We start from the raw sequence: 19,428 nt of genomic DNA, 5'->3' as shown, positions 1-19,428 counted from the left end.
TCACTGAGAACCAATCACTTTCCTCTCTTCCTACACGTACACATGCCTTACATCCTCGATAAAAACTTTTCACTGCTTCTAACAACTTTCCTCCCACACCATATATTCTTAATACCTTCCACAGAGCATCTCTATCCTGTACAGTATAAATAGGTAATAAATTACATCACCTCCACCTGCAGAGATGAAGAGATGGTATGCAGCCTCTGTAAACCTTGTTTACAAGTAAAGAGAGAAAGTACAAATTAGTAGGATACAGTGATGCAGTGTTTCTTAAAGGTATTATTAGTTGAGCCATATTGATTAGTAGAAAGGGAAAAATATAGGGTTGCATTGTGAAGAGGGCTTATAGGAGGCAGTTGCCATTCAGAATGCCTGAGTTTAGACTACTCTTGTCCATCCAGAGCTCAGTCACTAAAGAAAGCAAGATAACTAAATTCCAGGCAAGATAACAAATTGCATAGTTAATAACTCTGAGTGTGATCCATTATGAAAATATAAAAAAGCAGGAGAAAATAAGCCACCATCAGGCAACTTGTTGGAAAGAAACTTTTGGTTGAAAACTGGAGAATGTATTTTCAGTAATTATAAGCCTTAAGGGAATGAACAGTCATTGAATATGGGGAGTACTATAAGACCATTTGCCCACAGGAACTGTGGAAGGCCAGTACTTAAGTACACAATTTAGTACATAGTGAAGAGTACTGGATGAAAATCTTGAGTAATTGGCATAATCTGGCAACCATCAGCATGTTGGGGAAATTGTATGTGGTTATTTTTGAGCCAAAAATAAATAGATTACTATACTAAAGCCATTGCCCAGTATGTACACATGCCCTTGTGAAAAGATAAGTAACAAGATAGGAAAACAAATAAGTTAGAGTGTAATAACTAGAGATACTTTGGGTGAGGTGGAGAGAATTTACCATAGTAGTTGGAGATTAGAAAATTGACCATTATTTGTTGACATTTGTGGAGCAAATAAGAGTCAAGTCACCTGCTTAACCACATGAAAATTTATTTTCAAAAACCAGGGCAGGAAAATGATTTGACGACCATCTAATCCTAAGCAGTCCCTTTTATGTATTTGCACCAATTTTCTTATTTTACATTGAAGTTTAGAATGTTCCCCCTCTGCCTTCTGTAATCACTATTCTATGAAAGACTCATCTCCCAAAGTTTTCAGTGAATCACTTCCCTTAAATCTTCATTCCACCATAACATTTTTTTCCTTTTAAGACAAAGTGTTCTTGCTGTGCCACATAGCTATGTGGCAGTCCCCATTAATGACTTCAACCCCTTAGTTTAGACTGTTATATAGATATCTCTCAGCTTCTCATTTAGCACTTTGATGAGCCATTGATGAAGTCCTTGCCATGTAAAATAGTTATATAAACGAGCCAATTACAAGTACATTGTTACTCCCTCTGAAAATTCACAAAAAAAAATCTTATATTCATTAGATCTTTTTTTATGATGGTTTGAATGATGTGTGTGAGATATTTCCCATTCTCTTTGTAAATGGTGTGAGCACAGTTGTATTGTGGCTTGGATGTTGAACAAGACTTATGAAGTATCCAGTGTTGTCCACCAAGTGTGACGAATACATTTTAATATCCCCCTCTCCCTTTTTCTCTTTTACTATTCAGAGTTTAATGTATATGATATCACTGAATGGTCTCATGCAAAGAAACATGTTAAAATTATGAATTATGAGTGAAGATCATGTCTCAAAGTAAAAAAGATTATAACCATTTACAAGTGAGTAAGCAACTCCAGCTGCTGCTGCTGATCCACCTAGGTTGTGGATCTGAGGGCCACACCAGGTTCCTTTTAGATTCAGGTTTTATCTTTTCAGTCCTTTGTTTCTGAAATTTTATCCTTTTTAGTATTTAAACCTTTCATGTAAATTGTGCAGAAAAAACTGTTGTAGCCATTGGGAATGTTAACTTCATTTTTGTAGAAATTAAAGATAAACTACATAAGAAAATATCAGTAGTACTAGCTTATAGGCCCCTTGCACAGACATCAAAGGTAGACGAAAGAGTTATGATCAGTTAGCAGAAATTTGTAATGAACAAGACACTACATAGTAGATTTAAACTTACCCATATCTAAATGGGGTGAATCCTTTTCTAGTATCTCTGGGCATGGACTCTACCTAAATTTGCTTGATAGTGTCCAGATCCAATTAGTTGAGATACTGAAAATATGTTAGATTTAGTTCTTCAAATTTTAATTATCTTTGCATTGTTCATGATATAGACAGTAAAAATGACATGCATGTAGCTTGGAAAAGCTTCAGAAAAACCTTCAAAGCTGCAGAGGGAATATACGTATGTACCAATTTGTAGCAGATGGTGTTTTTAAAACAAAACCAAGGTGGTGGAATGATGAAGTAAGAAAGTGCCAGTTGCCTAAGAAAGTAGCATAAAAGAAGCTAAGAGAATCCAATGACCAACATGATAAGGTAATGTATGTAAATTTGTTGTGAGAGAGAGAGTTATATGACAAAGTAAATGTTAATATGAGATGAATATTGCTGAAATTAGCAAAAGAAACCCTAAGAACTTTTACAGTTGTGTTACAAGCAAGAGTCATTATCTAGTCAATATGGAAAACTGTGACTGGTTCAAGACAACGAAGTCATGGCTAAAATATTAAATGACTTTTTTGTATCTGTGTTTATAATCAGAGACACAACACATCCCAAATCCAGTTCCACTGATAAGAGAGGGGAACATTCGTAAACAAATTGACATAAAAGCTAATGACATACTTTCAGCCATAAACAAAATTAGAATAAATAAAATGGCAGGCCTTGATAAGTTTTATCCAAGAACAATAAAAGAGGCAAAAAATGAGATAGTTAAGCCTTTGAATGCCTTTTTCAATATGTCACTTGCTCCAGGAAAAGTTTTAGATGAATGAAAGTTTGCCAATGTAACATCGGTATATTCAAAAAAGGTAATAAGTCACTGCCTGGAAGTTATCATTGTATTAGCTAAACGCATGCGGTAGGAAAACTTATAGAAACCATCACTCAAGAAAGTTATGAGTAAATGTGAATAAGAGCAAGGTTATTAGGTACAGTAGGGTTGAGGGTCAAGTCATATGGGAGGTAAGTTTGAATGGAGAAAAACTGGAGGAAGTAAAGTGTTTTAGATATCTGGGAGTGGATCTGGCAGCGGATGGAACCATGGAAGCGGAAGTGGATCATAGGGTGGGAGAGGGGGCGAAAATCCTGGGAGCCTTGAAGAATGTGTGGAAGTCGAGAACATTATCTCGGAAAGCAAAAATGGGTATGTTTGAAGGAATAGTGGTTCCAACAATTTTGTATGGTTGCGAGGCGTGGGCTATGGATAGAGTTGTGCGCAGGAGGGTGGATGTGCTGGAAATAAGATGTTTGAGGACAATGTGTGGTGTGAGGTGCTTTGATCGAGTAAGTAACGTAAGGGTAAGAGAGATGTGTGGAAATAAAAAGAGTGTGGTTGAGAGAGCAGAAGAGGGTGTTTTGAAATGGTTTGGGCACATGGAGAGAATGAGTGAGGAAAGATTGACCAAGAGGATATATCTGTCGGAGGTGGAGGGAACGAGGAGAAGTGGGAGACCAAATTGGAGGTGGAAAGATGGAGTGAAAAAGATTTTGTGTGATCGGGGCCTGAACATGCAGGAGGGTGAAAGGAGGGCAAGGAATAGAGTGAATTGGATCGATGTGGTATACCGGGGTTGACGTGCTGTCAGTGGATTGAATTAGGGCATGTGAAGCGTCTGGGGTAAACCATGGAAAGCTGTGTAGGTATGTATATTTGCGTGTGTGGACGTGTATGTATATACAGGTGTATGGGGGTGGGTTGGGCCATTTCTTTTGTCTGTTTCCTTGCGCTACCTCGCAAACGCGGGAGACAGCGACAAAGCAAAAAAAAAAAAATCACTCAAGATAGAATTGTAAACCATTCAGACGACTACCACTTAATGAGTGATTCTCAGTATGGTTTTAGATGAAATCACACATGTCTGACAAATCTGCTTTATTTCTTTTATGATATAATCAACTTGTATGTTGAAAGTAAAACAATTCATGTTATCTGGATAGAATTTCCAAAAGCTTTCAATAAGGTTCCACATCAAAGATTACAAGCAAAAATTTAGTCACCTGGCTTTCATGGAGTTGTACTTCAGTAAATATGAAATTGGTTAACAGACCAGAAACAAAGAGTAGAGATTAATGGTCAAGTCTGAGAATGGATAGACGTAACAAGTGGAGTGCCACAAGGATCAGTCTTGAAACTGGTTCTCTTACTCAAATATGATAATGATATTGATAATGGGATGCACTGAAAGATATGAAAATTCACTGATGTTACAAAGCTTAGGGATACATCCACAAATGAACTTAAACATCTACAGCTTCAAACTGACATAGACACTGATAAACTGGGCTCATAAGTGGCAAATGAATTTTGATATTAAGTGCAAAGTTTTAGATATGTGTGGTAAAAATGAAAAGGAAAGCTACGGAACAAATTTTGTTGAACTAAGGAAAAAAACTTGGGTGTACTAATCTCTGGTGACCTAAAACCAAGTAAGCAGTGCACAGGAGCAGTGAAAAGGGTAAACAAGATTTGCTTGTTTCATTGGTAAAGCCTTCAAATCTAAACCCAGGGAAATCATCCTCACTCTTTACAAGTCATTGGTTCATCCACATCTTGAATATTGTGTTCAGTTTTGGTCACCCTTCATTAAAAAAGAATAGACAAAATGGAGAGAGGACAGTGATGAATTACCAAGATGATTCCTGGAATGAGAAACAAATCCTGTGAGATGAGATTAAACAACTTGAATCTGTTTAGCTTAGAAAAGAGGTTAAGGGGAGATCTAATACGAGTATTCAAATCAATCAAAGGCTTTGATGATCTTGATTTATCGAGGTACCTAAGACTTGATTTATCTGATTTTACTCGTAGTAATGGATGCAAAGTCATGGGCAAGTGATATACCTCAAATGAGACAAAGTACAATTTCTTCAACAGTATTGTTAACATATGGAACAACTTGCCAAGCAGAGAGGCAAATTTAAGAATAGACTTGATAGATACTTTGCTTGAAATCCATGACTTTCATTATTCACGCCTCTGTAGTGAAAATGACAATTTGCAGGTTATTCTCTTTGAATAGTCTATATACCTTCTGACTTTTACAGCACTACTCTTTGAGTTTCCGGCGGTTATTTTCCCCAATCAAAAACAGCCTTGAAAGGACCCAATGGTCTGTTGAAGTTTGAATTTCTTTTTATTCCCTTCTATTTATATAGCACATTATTTCCATAGAGCTTGTTGTCCTATGCACTTTAGAATTAAAAAAGAAAAATCCCTAATGAAATATATCTATATCATGATACTGAAGAAAATACCCAGTACAAGTAGTATACTTTCTTTCTTGTTGGTGTGGAAAGGTGAATAGATCCTCACGGTGTATGTACATGATTTTTTCTTTGTGTGTGTGCGTGTGTGTGTGTGTGTGGTTTCATTTTACACCTAAACACACATGGTGTACTTTGTTTTGTATAGGGATGATTTCACTAAATCCACACTCCTTACTCATGATTTACATATATTTTATGAGCAATTTTTTTATTATGTATATACATATTTATTCAGAATGTTATATACCTAGTATTCATCAGAAATGTTTACAACCATACACAAGAAATTGTGTCTTTAACTGTAAGATTGTCTGCAGGGCATAGCTGCTGCAAAGATCAGGCTTCTTGCCATGATGACACAGTTATTCTCTCTTTGACAGTTTATGGGTGACTGTTACGAGTGATATTCTCTCCAGTTGTGTTTGAAGTTGCTAGTGACATCTGTGGATAGAATATGGTATCAGATATCAGCTGGAAATTCAGAATGAGCAAAGAATTACCAAAGTCATGGTTTTGATGTAGAACACCACCCCATGTTGCACCACAACAATCATGGAGAACATGGAAGCAGATAATTCATATTTCTAGTCTTAGACTGTCTAGGGTGATAGGCTGACTTACATGTAATAGTCTCATGTTTGTGAACTGTTGATTCATTTAGATAGATATTAAGATGTTACTGGGCTTATCCCTCAAGAACTTAAACTGTGAGTGAGAACTCATCTTAGGCAATTCTGTATCATGGGGATCAGTCCCATCAAAAATCGTCATACTCCAAGTACTGGAAGTACCACAGCATTAGTTAGCAGTAACCTTTAGAAAGAGGTCCTGGGTAGCACCAGGACTCTTTTATAGAAATTGGTCATGGGATAGGTAGAAAATAGAATGAAAAATTTATTTCAATTTTTTGAAAATTTTTTGTTAGCTAGGTTACAGTATGAGTATCTGTTGTTATATTTCATTTTCTAGAATTTATTTTTGTTTTTCAGTGAACTGATACCTTAAGAAAATCATTATGAAAGCTGAAAACTGTATTTATTGTAATCATAAATATTGAGTTGATCATAAATAAAGTGCTTTATGCTATTTAGAAAATGTTATTGTAAATACTAAATTGAATTATTTTAAACCATAGACACTTTTACTTACGTATCTAACATTTTCGTGAAACACAGGTTTAAGGTAAAGAAGTAGTTCCTGAGTCAGTAGACTTTGTTAAGAAAAAGTAAAGGGTCAACCTCAAGAAATACTTAGAGCTCATAACTGAAAACATTTCAAGTACATTAAAGAGAATTTGGAAAAGAACACCATGGCAGCAATGCAAGAGGAGCATGTTTCTGATAAGCCAAAAATATCTTTCAAGAAAGTGAGAAGTAAGAATTTCAGACAAAGAAGAGACTCAGGTGAAGAGGAGGAATATGATAATGAGGAGGATTGTCTTTTGTAAGTAAAGAACAAAGTGTAGTTGCCATATTCAGATACCCTAGTATTTTAATCATCCTCATCAGCTATGCTACCGCTTGTTGAAAGACAAGAACTGATTATGTTTGTAATGTTTGTCAAATATGAAATTATAGGGGCAAAAGAGAGGTGTGGTAGTAAAAGGAGTATGTATGCGAAAGCTGAAGACGATGTACTGAAATGGTTTGGACATATGGAAAGGATAACTGAGAAGAGGTTAACTTAGAGGGCGTACATGTCAAAAATGGAAGGAACAAGGAAAAGGGGTAAACCAAGGAAGAGGTGGAAAGATGGAATGAAAGATGCTTTTAGGGTTTGGGGCCTGAACATACAAGAGGGTATGAGGCATGCAAGGGATAGAGAGAATAGAAGTAATTTGGTTTGCGGGGGATGACTCACTATCAGTGGGCTGAATCAGGATGATTGAAGTGGTTGAGAGAAACCACAAAAAAGATCTGTGGAGACTGGCTTTGAATGGGTGGTTATGACACCTAGAGAATGAATGTGAGCAATGAAGCCATTTCTTCATCTGTTCCTGGTGCTTCCTTGCTAATACAAAAAGCAGTGAACATGTAAAAGATATATATATTTTTTTTCTTGCTTTTTCACTGTCTCCCGTGTTTGCGAGGTAGCGCAAGGAAACAGACGAAAGAAATGGCCCAACCCACCCCCATACACATGTATATACATACGTCCACACACGCAAATATACATACCTACACAGCTTTCCATGGTTTACCCCAGATGCTTCACATGCCCTGATTAAACCCACTGACAGCACGTCAACCCCGGTATACCACATCGATCCAATTCACTCTATTCCTTGCCCTCCTTTCACCCTTCTGCATGTTCAGGCCCCAATCACACAAAATCTTTTTCACTCCATCTTTCCACCTCCAATTTGGTCTCCCACTTCTCCTCGTTCCCTCCACCTCCGACACATATATCCTCTTGGTCAATCTTTCCTCACTCATTCTCTCCATGTGCCCAAACCATTTCAAAACACCCTCTTCTGTTCTCTCAACCACGCTCTTTTTATTTCCACACATCTCTCTTACCCTTACGCTACTTACTCGATCAAACCACCTCACACCACACATTGTCCTCAAACATCTCATTTCCAGCACATCCATCCTCCTGCGCACAACTCTATTCATAGCCCACGCCTCGCAACCATACAACATTGTTGGAACCACTATTCCTTCAAACATACCCATTTTTGCTTTCCGAGATAATGTTCTCGACTTCCACACATTCTTCAAGGCTCCCAGAATTTTCGCCCCCTTCCCCACCCTATTATCCACTTCCGCTTCCATGGTTCCATCCGCTGCCAGATCCACTCCCAGATATCTAAAACACTTTACTTCCTCCAGTTTTTCTCCATTCAAACTTACCTCCCAATTGACTTGACCCTCAACCCTACTGTACCTAATAACCTTGCTCTTATTCACATTTACTCTTAACTTTCTTCTTTCACACACTTTACCAAACTCAGTCACCAGCTTCTGCAGTTTCTCACATGAATCAGCCACCAGCGCTGTATCATCAGTGAACAACAACTGACTCACTTCCCAAGCTCTCTCATCCCCAACAGACTTCATACTTGCCCCTCTTTCCAAAACTCTTGCATTCACCTCCCTAACAACCCCATCCATAAACAAATTAAACAACCATGGAGACATCACACACCCCTGCCGCAAACCTACATTCACTGAGAACCAATCACTTTCCTCTCTTCCTACACGTACACATGCCTTACATCCTCGATAAAAACTTTTCACTACCTCTAACAACTTGCTTCCCACACCATATATTCTTAATACCTTCCACAGAACATCTCTATCAACCTTATCATATGCCTTCTCCAGATCCATGAATGCTACATACAAATCCATTTGCTTTTCTAAGTATTTCTCACATACATTCTTCAAAGCAAACACCTGATCCACACATCCTCTACCACCTCTGAAACCACACTGCTCTTCCCCAATCTGATGCTCTGTACATGCCTTCACCCTCTCAATCAATACCCTCCCATATAATTTACCGGGAATACTCAACAAACTTATACCTCTGTAATTTGAGCACTCACTCTTATCCCCTTTGCCTTTGTACAATGGCACTATGCACGCATTCCGCCAATCCTCAGGCACCTCACCATGAGTCATACATACATTAAATAACCTTACCAACCAGTCAATGATACAGTCACCCCCTTTTTTAATAAATTCCACTGCAATACCATCCAAACCTGCTGCCTTGCCAGCTTTCATCTTCTGCAAAGCTTTTACTACCTCTTCTCTGTTTACCAAATCATTTTCCCCAATCCTCTCACTTTGCACACCACCTCGACCAAGACACCCTATATCTGCTACTCTATCATCAAACACATTCCACAAACTTTCAAAATACTCACTCCATCTCCTTCTCACATCACCACTACTTGTTATCACCTCCCCATTAGCGCCCTTCACTGAAGTTCCCATTTGCTCCTTTGTCTTAAGCACTTTATTTACCTCCTTCCAGAACATCTTTTTATTCTCCCTAAAATTTAATGATACTCTCTCACCCCAACTCTCATTTGCCCTCTTATATTTATATATATATATATATATATATATATATATATATATATATATATATATATATATATATATATATATATGAGAACAATGGAAGTAAGGGGAGTGGGGGAGGAATGGGATGTATTTAGGGAATCAGTGATGGATTGCGCAAAAGATGCTTGTGGCATGAGAAGAGTGGGAGGTGGGCTGTTTAGAAAGGGTAGTGAGTGGTGGGATGAAGAAGTAAGAGTATTAGTGAAAGAGAAGAGAGAGGCATTTGGACGATTTTTGCAGGGAAAAAATGCAATTGAGTGGGAGAAGTATAAAAGAAAGAGACAGGAGGTCAAGAGAAAGGTGCAAGAGGTGAAAAAAAGGGCAAATGAGAGTTGGGGTGAGAGACTATCAGTAAATTTTAGGGAGAATAAAAAGATGTTCTGGAAGGAGGTAAATAGGGTGCGTAAGACAAGGGAGCAAATGGGAACTTCAGTGAAGGGCGCAAATGGGGAGGTGATAACAAGTAATGGTGATGTGAGAAGGAGATGGAATGAGTATTTTGAAGGTTTGTTGAATGTGTCTGATGACAGAGTGGCAGATATAGGGTGTTTGGGTCGAGGTGGTGTGCAAAGTGAGAGGGTTAGGGAAAATGATTTGGTAAACAGAGAAGAGGTAGTAAAAGCTTTGCGGAAGATGAAAGCCGGCAAGGCAGCAGGTCTGGATGGTATTGCTGTGGAATTTATTAAAAAAGGGGGTGACTGTATTGTTGACTGGTTGGTAAGGTTATTTAATGTATGTATGACTCATGGTGAGGTACCTGAGGATTGGCAGAATGCGTGCATAGTGCCATTGTACAAAGGCAAAGGGGATAAGAGTGAGTGCTCAAATTACAGAGGTATAAGTTTGTTGAGTATTCCTGGTAAATTATATGGGAGGGTATTGATTGAGAGGGTGAAGGCATGTACAGAGCATCAGATTGGGGAAGAGCAGTGTGGTTTCAGAAGTGGTAGAGGATGTGTGGATCAGGTGTTTGCTTTGAAGAATGTATGTGAGAAATACTTAGAAAAGCAAATGGATTTGTATGTAGCATTTATGGATCTGGAGAAGGCATATGATAGAGTTGATAGAGATGCTCTGTGGAAGGTATTAAGAATATATGGGGTGGGAGGCAAGTTGTTAGAAGCAGTGAAAAGTTTTTATCGAGGATGTAAGGCATGTGTACGTGTAGGAAGAGAGGAAAGTGATTGGTTCTCAGTGAATGTAGGTTTGCGGCAGGGGTGTGTGATGTCTCCATGGTTGTTTAATTTGTTTATGGATGGGGTTGTTAGGGAGGTAAATGCAAGAGTCTTGGAAAGAGGGGCAAGTATGAAGTCTGTTGGGGATGAGAGAGCTTGGGAAGTGAGTCAGTTGTTGTTCGCTGATGATACAGCGCTGGTGGCGGATTCATGTGAGAAACTGCAGAAGCTGGTGACGGAGTTTGGTAAAGTGTGTGGAAGAAGAAAGTTAAGAGTAAATGTGAATAAGAGCAAGGTTATTAGGTACAGTAGGGTTGAGGGTCAAGTCAATTGGGAGGTGAGTTTGAATGGTGAAAAACTGGAGGAAGTGAAGTGTTTTAGATATCTGGGAGTGGATCTGTCAGCGGATGGAACCATGGAAGCGGAAGTGGATCATAGGGTGGGGGAGGGGGCGAAAATTTTGGGAGCCTTGAAAAATGTGTGGAAGTCGAGAACATTATCCCGGAAAGCAAAAATGGGTATGTTTGAAGGAATAGTAGTTCCAACAATGTTGTATGGTTGCGAGGCGTGGGCTATGGATAGAGTTGTGCGCAGGAGGATGGATGTGCTGGAAATGAGATGTTTGAGGACAATGTGTGGTGTGAGGTGGTTTGATCGAGTAAGTAACGTAAGGGTAAGAGAGATGTGTGGAAATAAAAAGAGCGTGGTTGAGAGAGCAGAAGAGGGTGTTTTAAAATGGTTTGGGCACATGGAGAGAATGAGTGAGGAAAGATTGACCAAGAGGATATATGTGTCGGAGGTGGAGGGAACGAGGAGAAGAGGGAGACCAAATTGGAGGTGGAAAGATGGAGTGAAAAAGATTTTGTGTGATCGGGGCCTGAACATGCAGGAGGGTGAAAGGAGGGCAAGGAATAGAGTGAATTGGAGCGATGTGGTATACAGGGGTTGACGTGCTGTCAGTGGATTGAATCAAGGCATGTGAAGCGTCCGGGGTAAACCATGGAAAGCTGTGTAGGTATGTATATTTGTGTGTGTGGACGTGTGTATGTACATGTGTATGGGGGGGGTTGGGCTATTTCTTTCGTCTGTTTCCTTGCGCTACCTCGCAAACGCGGGAGACAGCGACAAAGTATAAAAAAAAAAAAAAAAAAAAAAAATATATATATATATATATATATATATTTTTTTTTTTTTATACCTCGTCGCTGTCTCCCGTGTTTGCGAGGTAGCGCAAGGAAACAGACGAAAGAAATGGCCCAACCCACCCCCATACACATGTATATACATACGTCCACACACGCAAATATACATACCTACACAGCTTTCCATGGTTTACCCCAGATGCTTCACATGCCCTGATTAAACCCACTGACAGCACGTCAACCCCGGTATACCACATCGATCCAATTCACTCTATTCCTTGCCCTCCTTTCACCCTTCTGCATGTTCAGGCCCCAATCACACAAAATCTTTTCACTCCATCTTTCCACCTCCAATTTGGTCTCCCACTTCTCCTCGTTCCCTCCACCTCCGACACATATATCCTCTTGGTCAATCTTTCCTCACTCATTCTCTCCATGTGCCCAAACCATTTCAAAACACCCTCTTCTGTTCTCTCAACCACGCTCTTTTTATTTCCACACATCTCTCTTACCCTTACGCTACTTACTCGATCAAACCACCTCACACCACACATTGTCCTCAAACATCTCATTTCCAGCACATCCATCCTCCTGCGCACAACTCTATTCATAGCCCACGCCTCGCAACCATACAACATTGTTGGAACCACTATTCCTTCAAACATACCCATTTTTGCTTTCCGAGATAATGTTCTCGACTTCCACACATTCTTCAAGGCTCCCAGAATTTTCGCCCCCTTCCCCACCCTATTATCCACTTCCGCTTCCATGGTTCCATCCGCTGCCAGATCCACTCCCAGATATCTAAAACACTTTACTTCCTCCAGTTTTTCTCCATTCAAACTTACCTCCCAATTGACTTGACCCTCAACCCTACTGTACCTAATAACCTTGCTCTTATTCACATTTACTCTTAACTTTCTTCTTTCACACACTTTACCAAACTCAGTCACCAGCTTCTGCAGTTTCTCACATGAATCAGCCACCAGCGCTGTATCATCAGTGAACAACAACTGACTCACTTCCCAAGCTCTCTCATCCCCAACAGACTTCATACTTGCCCCTCTTTCCAAAACTCTTGCATTCACCTCCCTAACAACCCCATCCATAAACAAATTAAACAACCATGGAGACATCACACACCCCTGCCGCAAACCTACATTCACTGAGAACCAATCACTTTCCTCTCTTCCTACACGTACACATGCCTTACATCCTCGATAAAAACTTTTCACTACCTCTAACAACTTGCTTCCCACACCATATATTCTTAATACCTTCCACAGAACATCTCTATCAACCTTATCATATGCCTTCTCCAGATCCATGAATGCTACATACAAATCCATTTGCTTTTCTAAGTATTTCTCACATACATTCTTCAAAGCAAACACCTGATCCACACATCCTCTACCACCTCTGAAACCACACTGCTCTTCCCCAATCTGATGCTCTGTACATGCCTTCACCCTCTCAATCAATACCCTCCCATATAATTTACCGGGAATACTCAACAAACTTATACCTCTGTAATTTGAGCACTCACTCTTATCCCCTTTGCCTTTGTACAATGGCACTATGCACGCATTCCGCCAATCCTCAGGCACCTCACCATGAGTCATACATACATTAAATAACCTTACCAACCAGTCAATGATACAGTCACCCCCTTTTTTAATAAATTCCACTGCAATACCATCCAAACCTGCTGCCTTGCCAGCTTTCATCTTCTGCAAAGCTTTTACTACCTCTTCTCTGTTTACCAAATCATTTTCCCCAATCCTCTCACTTTGCACACCACCTCGACCAAGACACCCTATATCTGCTACTCTATCATCAAACACATTCCACAAACTTTCAAAATACTCACTCCATCTCCTTCTCACATCACCACTACTTGTTATCACCTCCCCATTAGCGCCCTTCACTGAAGTTCCCATTTGCTCCTTTGTCTTAAGCACTTTATTTACCTCCTTCCAGAACATCTTTTTATTCTCCCTAAAATTTAATGATACTCTCTCACCCCAACTCTCATTTGCCCTCTTATATTTATATATATATATATATATATATATATATATATATATATATATATATATATATATATATATATATATATGAGAACAATGGAAGTAAGGGGAGTGGGGGAGGAATGGGATGTATTTAGGGAATCAGTGATGGATTGCGCAAAAGATGCTTGTGGCATGAGAAGAGTGGGAGGTGGGCTGTTTAGAAAGGGTAGTGAGTGGTGGGATGAAGAAGTAAGAGTATTAGTGAAAGAGAAGAGAGAGGCATTTGGACGATTTTTGCAGGGAAAAAATGCAATTGAGTGGGAGAAGTATAAAAGAAAGAGACAGGAGGTCAAGAGAAAGGTGCAAGAGGTGAAAAAAAGGGCAAATGAGAGTTGGGGTGAGAGACTATCAGTAAATTTTAGGGAGAATAAAAAGATGTTCTGGAAGGAGGTAAATAGGGTGCGTAAGACAAGGGAGCAAATGGGAACTTCAGTGAAGGGCGCAAATGGGGAGGTGATAACAAGTAATGGTGATGTGAGAAGGAGATGGAATGAGTATTTTGAAGGTTTGTTGAATGTGTCTGATGACAGAGTGGCAGATATAGGGTGTTTGGGTCGAGGTGGTGTGCAAAGTGAGAGGGTTAGGGAAAATGATTTGGTAAACAGAGAAGAGGTAGTAAAAGCTTTGCGGAAGATGAAAGCCGGCAAGGCAGCAGGTCTGGATGGTATTGCTGTGGAATTTATTCAAAAAGGGGGTGACTGTATTGTTGACTGGTTGGTAAGGTTATTTAATGTATGTATGACTCATGGTGAGGTACCTGAGGATTGGCAGAATGCGTGCATAGTGCCATTGTACAAAGGCAAAGGGGATAAGAGTGAGTGCTCAAATTACAGAGGTATAAGTTTGTTGAGTATTCCTGGTAAATTATATGGGAGGGTATTGATTGAGAGGGTGAAGGCATGTACAGAGCATCAGATTGGGGAAGAGCAGTGTGGTTTCAGAAGTGGTAGAGGATGTGTGGATCAGGTGTTTGCTTTGAAGAATGTATGTGAGAAATACTTAGAAAAGCAAATGGATTTGTATGTAGCATTTATGGATCTGGAGAAGGCATATGATAGAGTTGATAGAGATGCTCTGTGGAAGGTATTAAGAATATATGGGGTGGGAGGCAAGTTGTTAGAAGCAGTGAAAAGTTTTTATCGAGGATGTAAGGCATGTGTACGTGTAGGAAGAGAGGAAAGTGATTGGTTCTCAGTGAATGTAGGTTTGCGGCAGGGGTGTGTGATGTCTCCATGGTTGTTTAATTTGTTTATGGATGGGGTTGTTAGGGAGGTAAATGCAAGAGTCTTGGAAAGAGGGGCAAGTATGAAGTCTGTTGGGGATGAGAGAGCTTGGGAAGTGAGTCAGTTGTTGTTCGCTGATGATACAGCGCTGGTGGCGGATTCATGTGAGAAACTGCAGAAGCTGGTGACGGAGTTTGGTAAAGTGTGTGGAAGAAGAAAGTTAAGAGTAAATGTGAATAAGAGCAAGGTTATTAGGTACAGTAGGGTTGAGGGTCAAGTCAATTGGGAGGTGAGTTTGAATGGTGAAAAACTGGAGGAAGTGAAGTGTTTTAGATATCTGGGAGTGGATCTGTCAGCGGATGGAACCATGGAAGCGGAAGTGGATCATAGGGTGGGGGAGGGGGCGAAAATTTTGGGAGCCTTGAAAAATGTGTGGAAGTCGAGAACATTATCCCGGAAAGCAAAAATGGGTATGTTTGAAGGAATAGTAGTTCCAACAATGTTGTATGGTTGCGAGGCGTGGGCTATGGATAGAGTTGTGCGCAGGAGGATGGATGTGCTGGAAATGAGATGTTTGAGGACAATGTGTGGTGTGAGGTGGTTTGATCGAGTAAGTAACGTAAGAGTAAGAGAGATGTGTGGAAATAAAAAGAGCGTGGTTGAGAGAGCAGAAGAGGGTGTTTTAAAATGGTTTGGGCACATGGAGAGAATGAGTGAGGAAAGATTGACCAAGAGGATATATGTGTCGGAGGTGGAGGGAACGAGGAGAAGAGGGAGACCAAATTGGAGGTGGAAAGATGGAGTGAAAAAGATTTTGTGTGATCGGGGCCTGAACATGCAGGAGGGTGAAAGGAGGGCAAGGAATAGAGTGAATTGGAGCGATGTGGTATACAGGGGTTGACGTGCTGTCAGTGGATTGAATCAAGGCATGTGAAGCGTCCGGGGTAAACCATGGAAAGCTGTGTAGGTATGTATATTTGTGTGTGTGGACGTGTGTATGTACATGTGTATGGGGGGGGTTGGGCTATTTCTTTCGTCTGTTTCCTTGCGCTACCTCGCAAACGCGGGAGACAGCGACAAAGTATAAAAAAAAAAAAAAAAAAAAAAAATATATATATATATATATATATATTTTTTTTTTTTTTATACCTCGTCGCTGTCTCCCGCGGTTGCGAGGTAGCGCAAGGAAACAGACGAAAGAAATGGCCCAACCCCCCCCCCATACACATGTACATACACACGTCCACACACGCAAATATACATACCTACACAGCTTTCCATGGTTTACCCCGGACGCTTCACATGCCTTGATTCAATCCACCGACAGCACGTCAACCCCTGTATACCACATCGCTCCAATTCACTCTATTCCTTGCCCTCCTTTCACCCTCCTGCATGTTCAGGCCCCGATCACACAAAATCCTTTTCACTCCATCTTTCCACCTCCAATTTGGTCTCCCTCTTCTCCTCGTTCCCTCCACCTCCGACACATATATCCTCTTGGTCAATCTTTCCTCACTCATTCTCTCCATGTGCCCAAACCATTTCAAAACACCCTCTTCTGCTCTCTCAACCACGCTCTTTTTATTTCCACACATCTCTCTTACCCTTACGTTACTAACTCGATCAAAGCACCTCACACCACACATTGTCCTCAAACATCTCATTTCCAGCACATCCATCCTCCTGCGCACAACTCTATCCATAGCCCACGCCTCGCAACCATACAACATTGTTGGAACCACTATTCCTTCATACATACCCATTTTTGCTTTCCGAGATAATGTTCTCGACTTCCACACATTTTTCAAGGCTCCCAAAATTTTCGCCCCCTCCCCCACCCTATGATCCACTTCCGCTTCCATGGTTCCATCCGCTGACAGATCCACTCCCAGATATCTAAAACACTTCACTTCCTCCAGTTTTTCTCCATTCAAACTCACCTCCCAATTGACTTGACCCTCAACCCTACTGTACCTAATAACCTTGCTCTTATTCACATTTACTCTTAACTTTCTTCTTCCACACACTTTACCAAACTCCGTCACCAGCTTCTGCAGTTTCTCACATGAATCCGCCACCAGCGCTGTATCATCAGCGAACAACAACTGACTCACTTCCCAAGCTCTCTCATCCCCAACAGACTTCATACTTGCCCCTCTTTCCAAAACTCTTGCATTTACCTCCCTAACAACCCCATCCATAAACAAATTAAACAACCATGGAGACATCACACACCCCTGCCGCAAACCTACATTCACTGAGAACCAATCACTTTCCTCTCTTCCTACACGTACACATGCCTTACATCCTCGATAAAAACTTTTCACTGCTTCTAACAACTTGCCTCCCACACCATATATTCTTAATACCTTCCACAGAGCATCTCTATCAACTCTATCATATGCCTTCTCCAGATCTATAAATGCTACATACAAATCCATTTGCTTTTCTAAGTATTTCTCACATACATTCTTCAAAGCAAACACCTGATCCACACATCCTCTACCACTTCTGAAACCACACTGCTCTTCCCCAATCTGATGATATATATATATATATATATATATATATATATATGTAAGGCATGTGTACGTGTAGGAAGAGAGGAAAGTGATTGGTTCTCAGTGAATGTAGGTTTACGGCAGGGGTGTGTGATGTCTCCATGGTTGTTTAATTTGTTTATGGATGGGGTTGTTAGGGAGGTAAATGCAAGAGTTTTGGAAAGAGGGGCAAGTATGAAGTCTGTTGGGGATGAGAGAGCTTGGGAAGTGAGTCAGTTGTTGTTCGCTGATGATACAGCGCTGGTGGCTGATTCATGTGAGAAACTGCAGAAGCTGGTGACTGAGTTTGGTAAAGTGTGTGGAAGAAGAAAGTTAAGAGTAAATGTGAATAAGAGCAAGGTTATTAGGTACAGTAGGGTTGAGGGTCAAGTCAATTGGGAGGTGAGTTTGAATGGAGAAAAACTGGAGGAAGTGAAGTGTTTTAGATATCTGGGAGTGGATCTGGCAGCGGATGGAACCATGGAAGCGGAAGTGGATCATAGCATGGGGGAGGGGGCGAAAATTCTGGGGGCCTTGAAGAATGTGTGGAAGTCGAGAACATTATCTCGGAAAGCAAAAATGGGTATGTTTGAAGGAATAGTGGTTCCAACAATGTTGTATGGTTGCGAGGTGTGGGCTATGGATAGAGTTGTGCGCAGGAGGATGGATGTGCTGGAAATGAGATGTTTGAGGACAATGTGTGGTGTGAGGTGGTTTGATCGAGTGAGTAACGTAAGGGTAAGAGAGATGTGTGGAAATAAAAAGAGCGTGGTTGAGAGAGCAGAAGAGGGTGTTTTGAAGTGGTTTGGGCACATGGAGAGAATGAGTGAGGAAAGATTGACCAAGAGGATATATGTGTCGGAGGTGGAGGGAGCAAGGAGAAGAGGGAGACCAAATTGGAGGTGGAAAGATGGAGTGAAAAAGATTTTGTGTGATCGGGGCCTGAACATGCAGGAGGGTGAAAGGAGGGCAAGGAATAGAGTGAATTAGAGCGATGTGGTATACCGGGGTTGACGTGCTGTCAGTGGATTGAATCAAGGCATGTGAAGCGTCTGGCGTAAACCATGGAAAGCTGTGTAGGTATGTATATTTGCGTGTGTGGACGTATGTATATACATGTGTATGGGGGGGTTGGGCCATTTTCTTTCGTCTGTTTCTTTGCGCTACCTCGCAAACGTGGGAGACAGCGACAAAGTATAAAAAAAAAAAAAAATTATTATTATTATTATTATTATTATTATTATTATTATTATTATTATTATTATTATTATAACCCTGGGGATAGGGGAGAAAGAATACTTCCCACGTATTCCTTGCGTGTCGTAGAAGGCGACTAAAAGGGAAGGGAGCGGGGGGCTGGAAATCCTCCCCTCTCATTTTTAGTTTTCTTGATGAAGGAACGGAGGAGGGGGCCAAGTGAGGATATTCCCTCAGAGGCTCAGTCCTCTGTTCTTAACGCTACCTTGCTGACGTGGGAAATGGCGAATAGTATGAAAAAAAAAATATATATATATATATATATATATATATATATAAGCAAATGGATTTGTATGTAGCATTTATGGATCTGGAGAAGGCATATGATAGAGTTGATAGAGATGCTCTCTGGAAAGTATTAAGAATATATGGTGTGGGAGGCAAGTTGTTAGAAGCAGTGAAAAGGTTTTATCGAGGATATAAGGTATGTGTACGTGTAGGAAGAGAGGAAAGTGATTGGTTCTCAGCTAATGTAGGTTTGCGGCAGGAGTGTGTGATGTCTCCATGGTTGT

General features: G+C 40.5%; 1 protein-coding gene across 2 annotated transcripts in view; it reads left to right on the top strand.

The window, feature by feature from the left end:
* The window catches only part of LOC139765302 (splicing factor C9orf78 homolog), a 116,868-nt gene that overhangs the window by 29,665 nt on the left and 67,775 nt on the right, over positions 1-19,428 (top strand). For both annotated transcript variants that reach the window (XM_071692692.1, XM_071692691.1), the window contains exon 2: positions 6,601-6,868. In XM_071692692.1, coding sequence (XP_071548793.1) covers positions 6,735-6,868 — 134 coding nt within the window. In that variant the 5' untranslated portion in view covers positions 6,601-6,734. The remainder of the gene's footprint in view (positions 1-6,600; positions 6,869-19,428) is intronic.

This window comes from Panulirus ornatus, chromosome 53 (assembly GCF_036320965.1).
Source record: "Panulirus ornatus isolate Po-2019 chromosome 53, ASM3632096v1, whole genome shotgun sequence".
NCBI classification, from domain to species: Eukaryota; Metazoa; Arthropoda; class Malacostraca; order Decapoda; family Palinuridae; genus Panulirus; species Panulirus ornatus.
The sequence above is the reverse complement of the archived record's forward strand: the minus strand, read 5'-3'. Positions and strand labels throughout refer to the sequence as shown.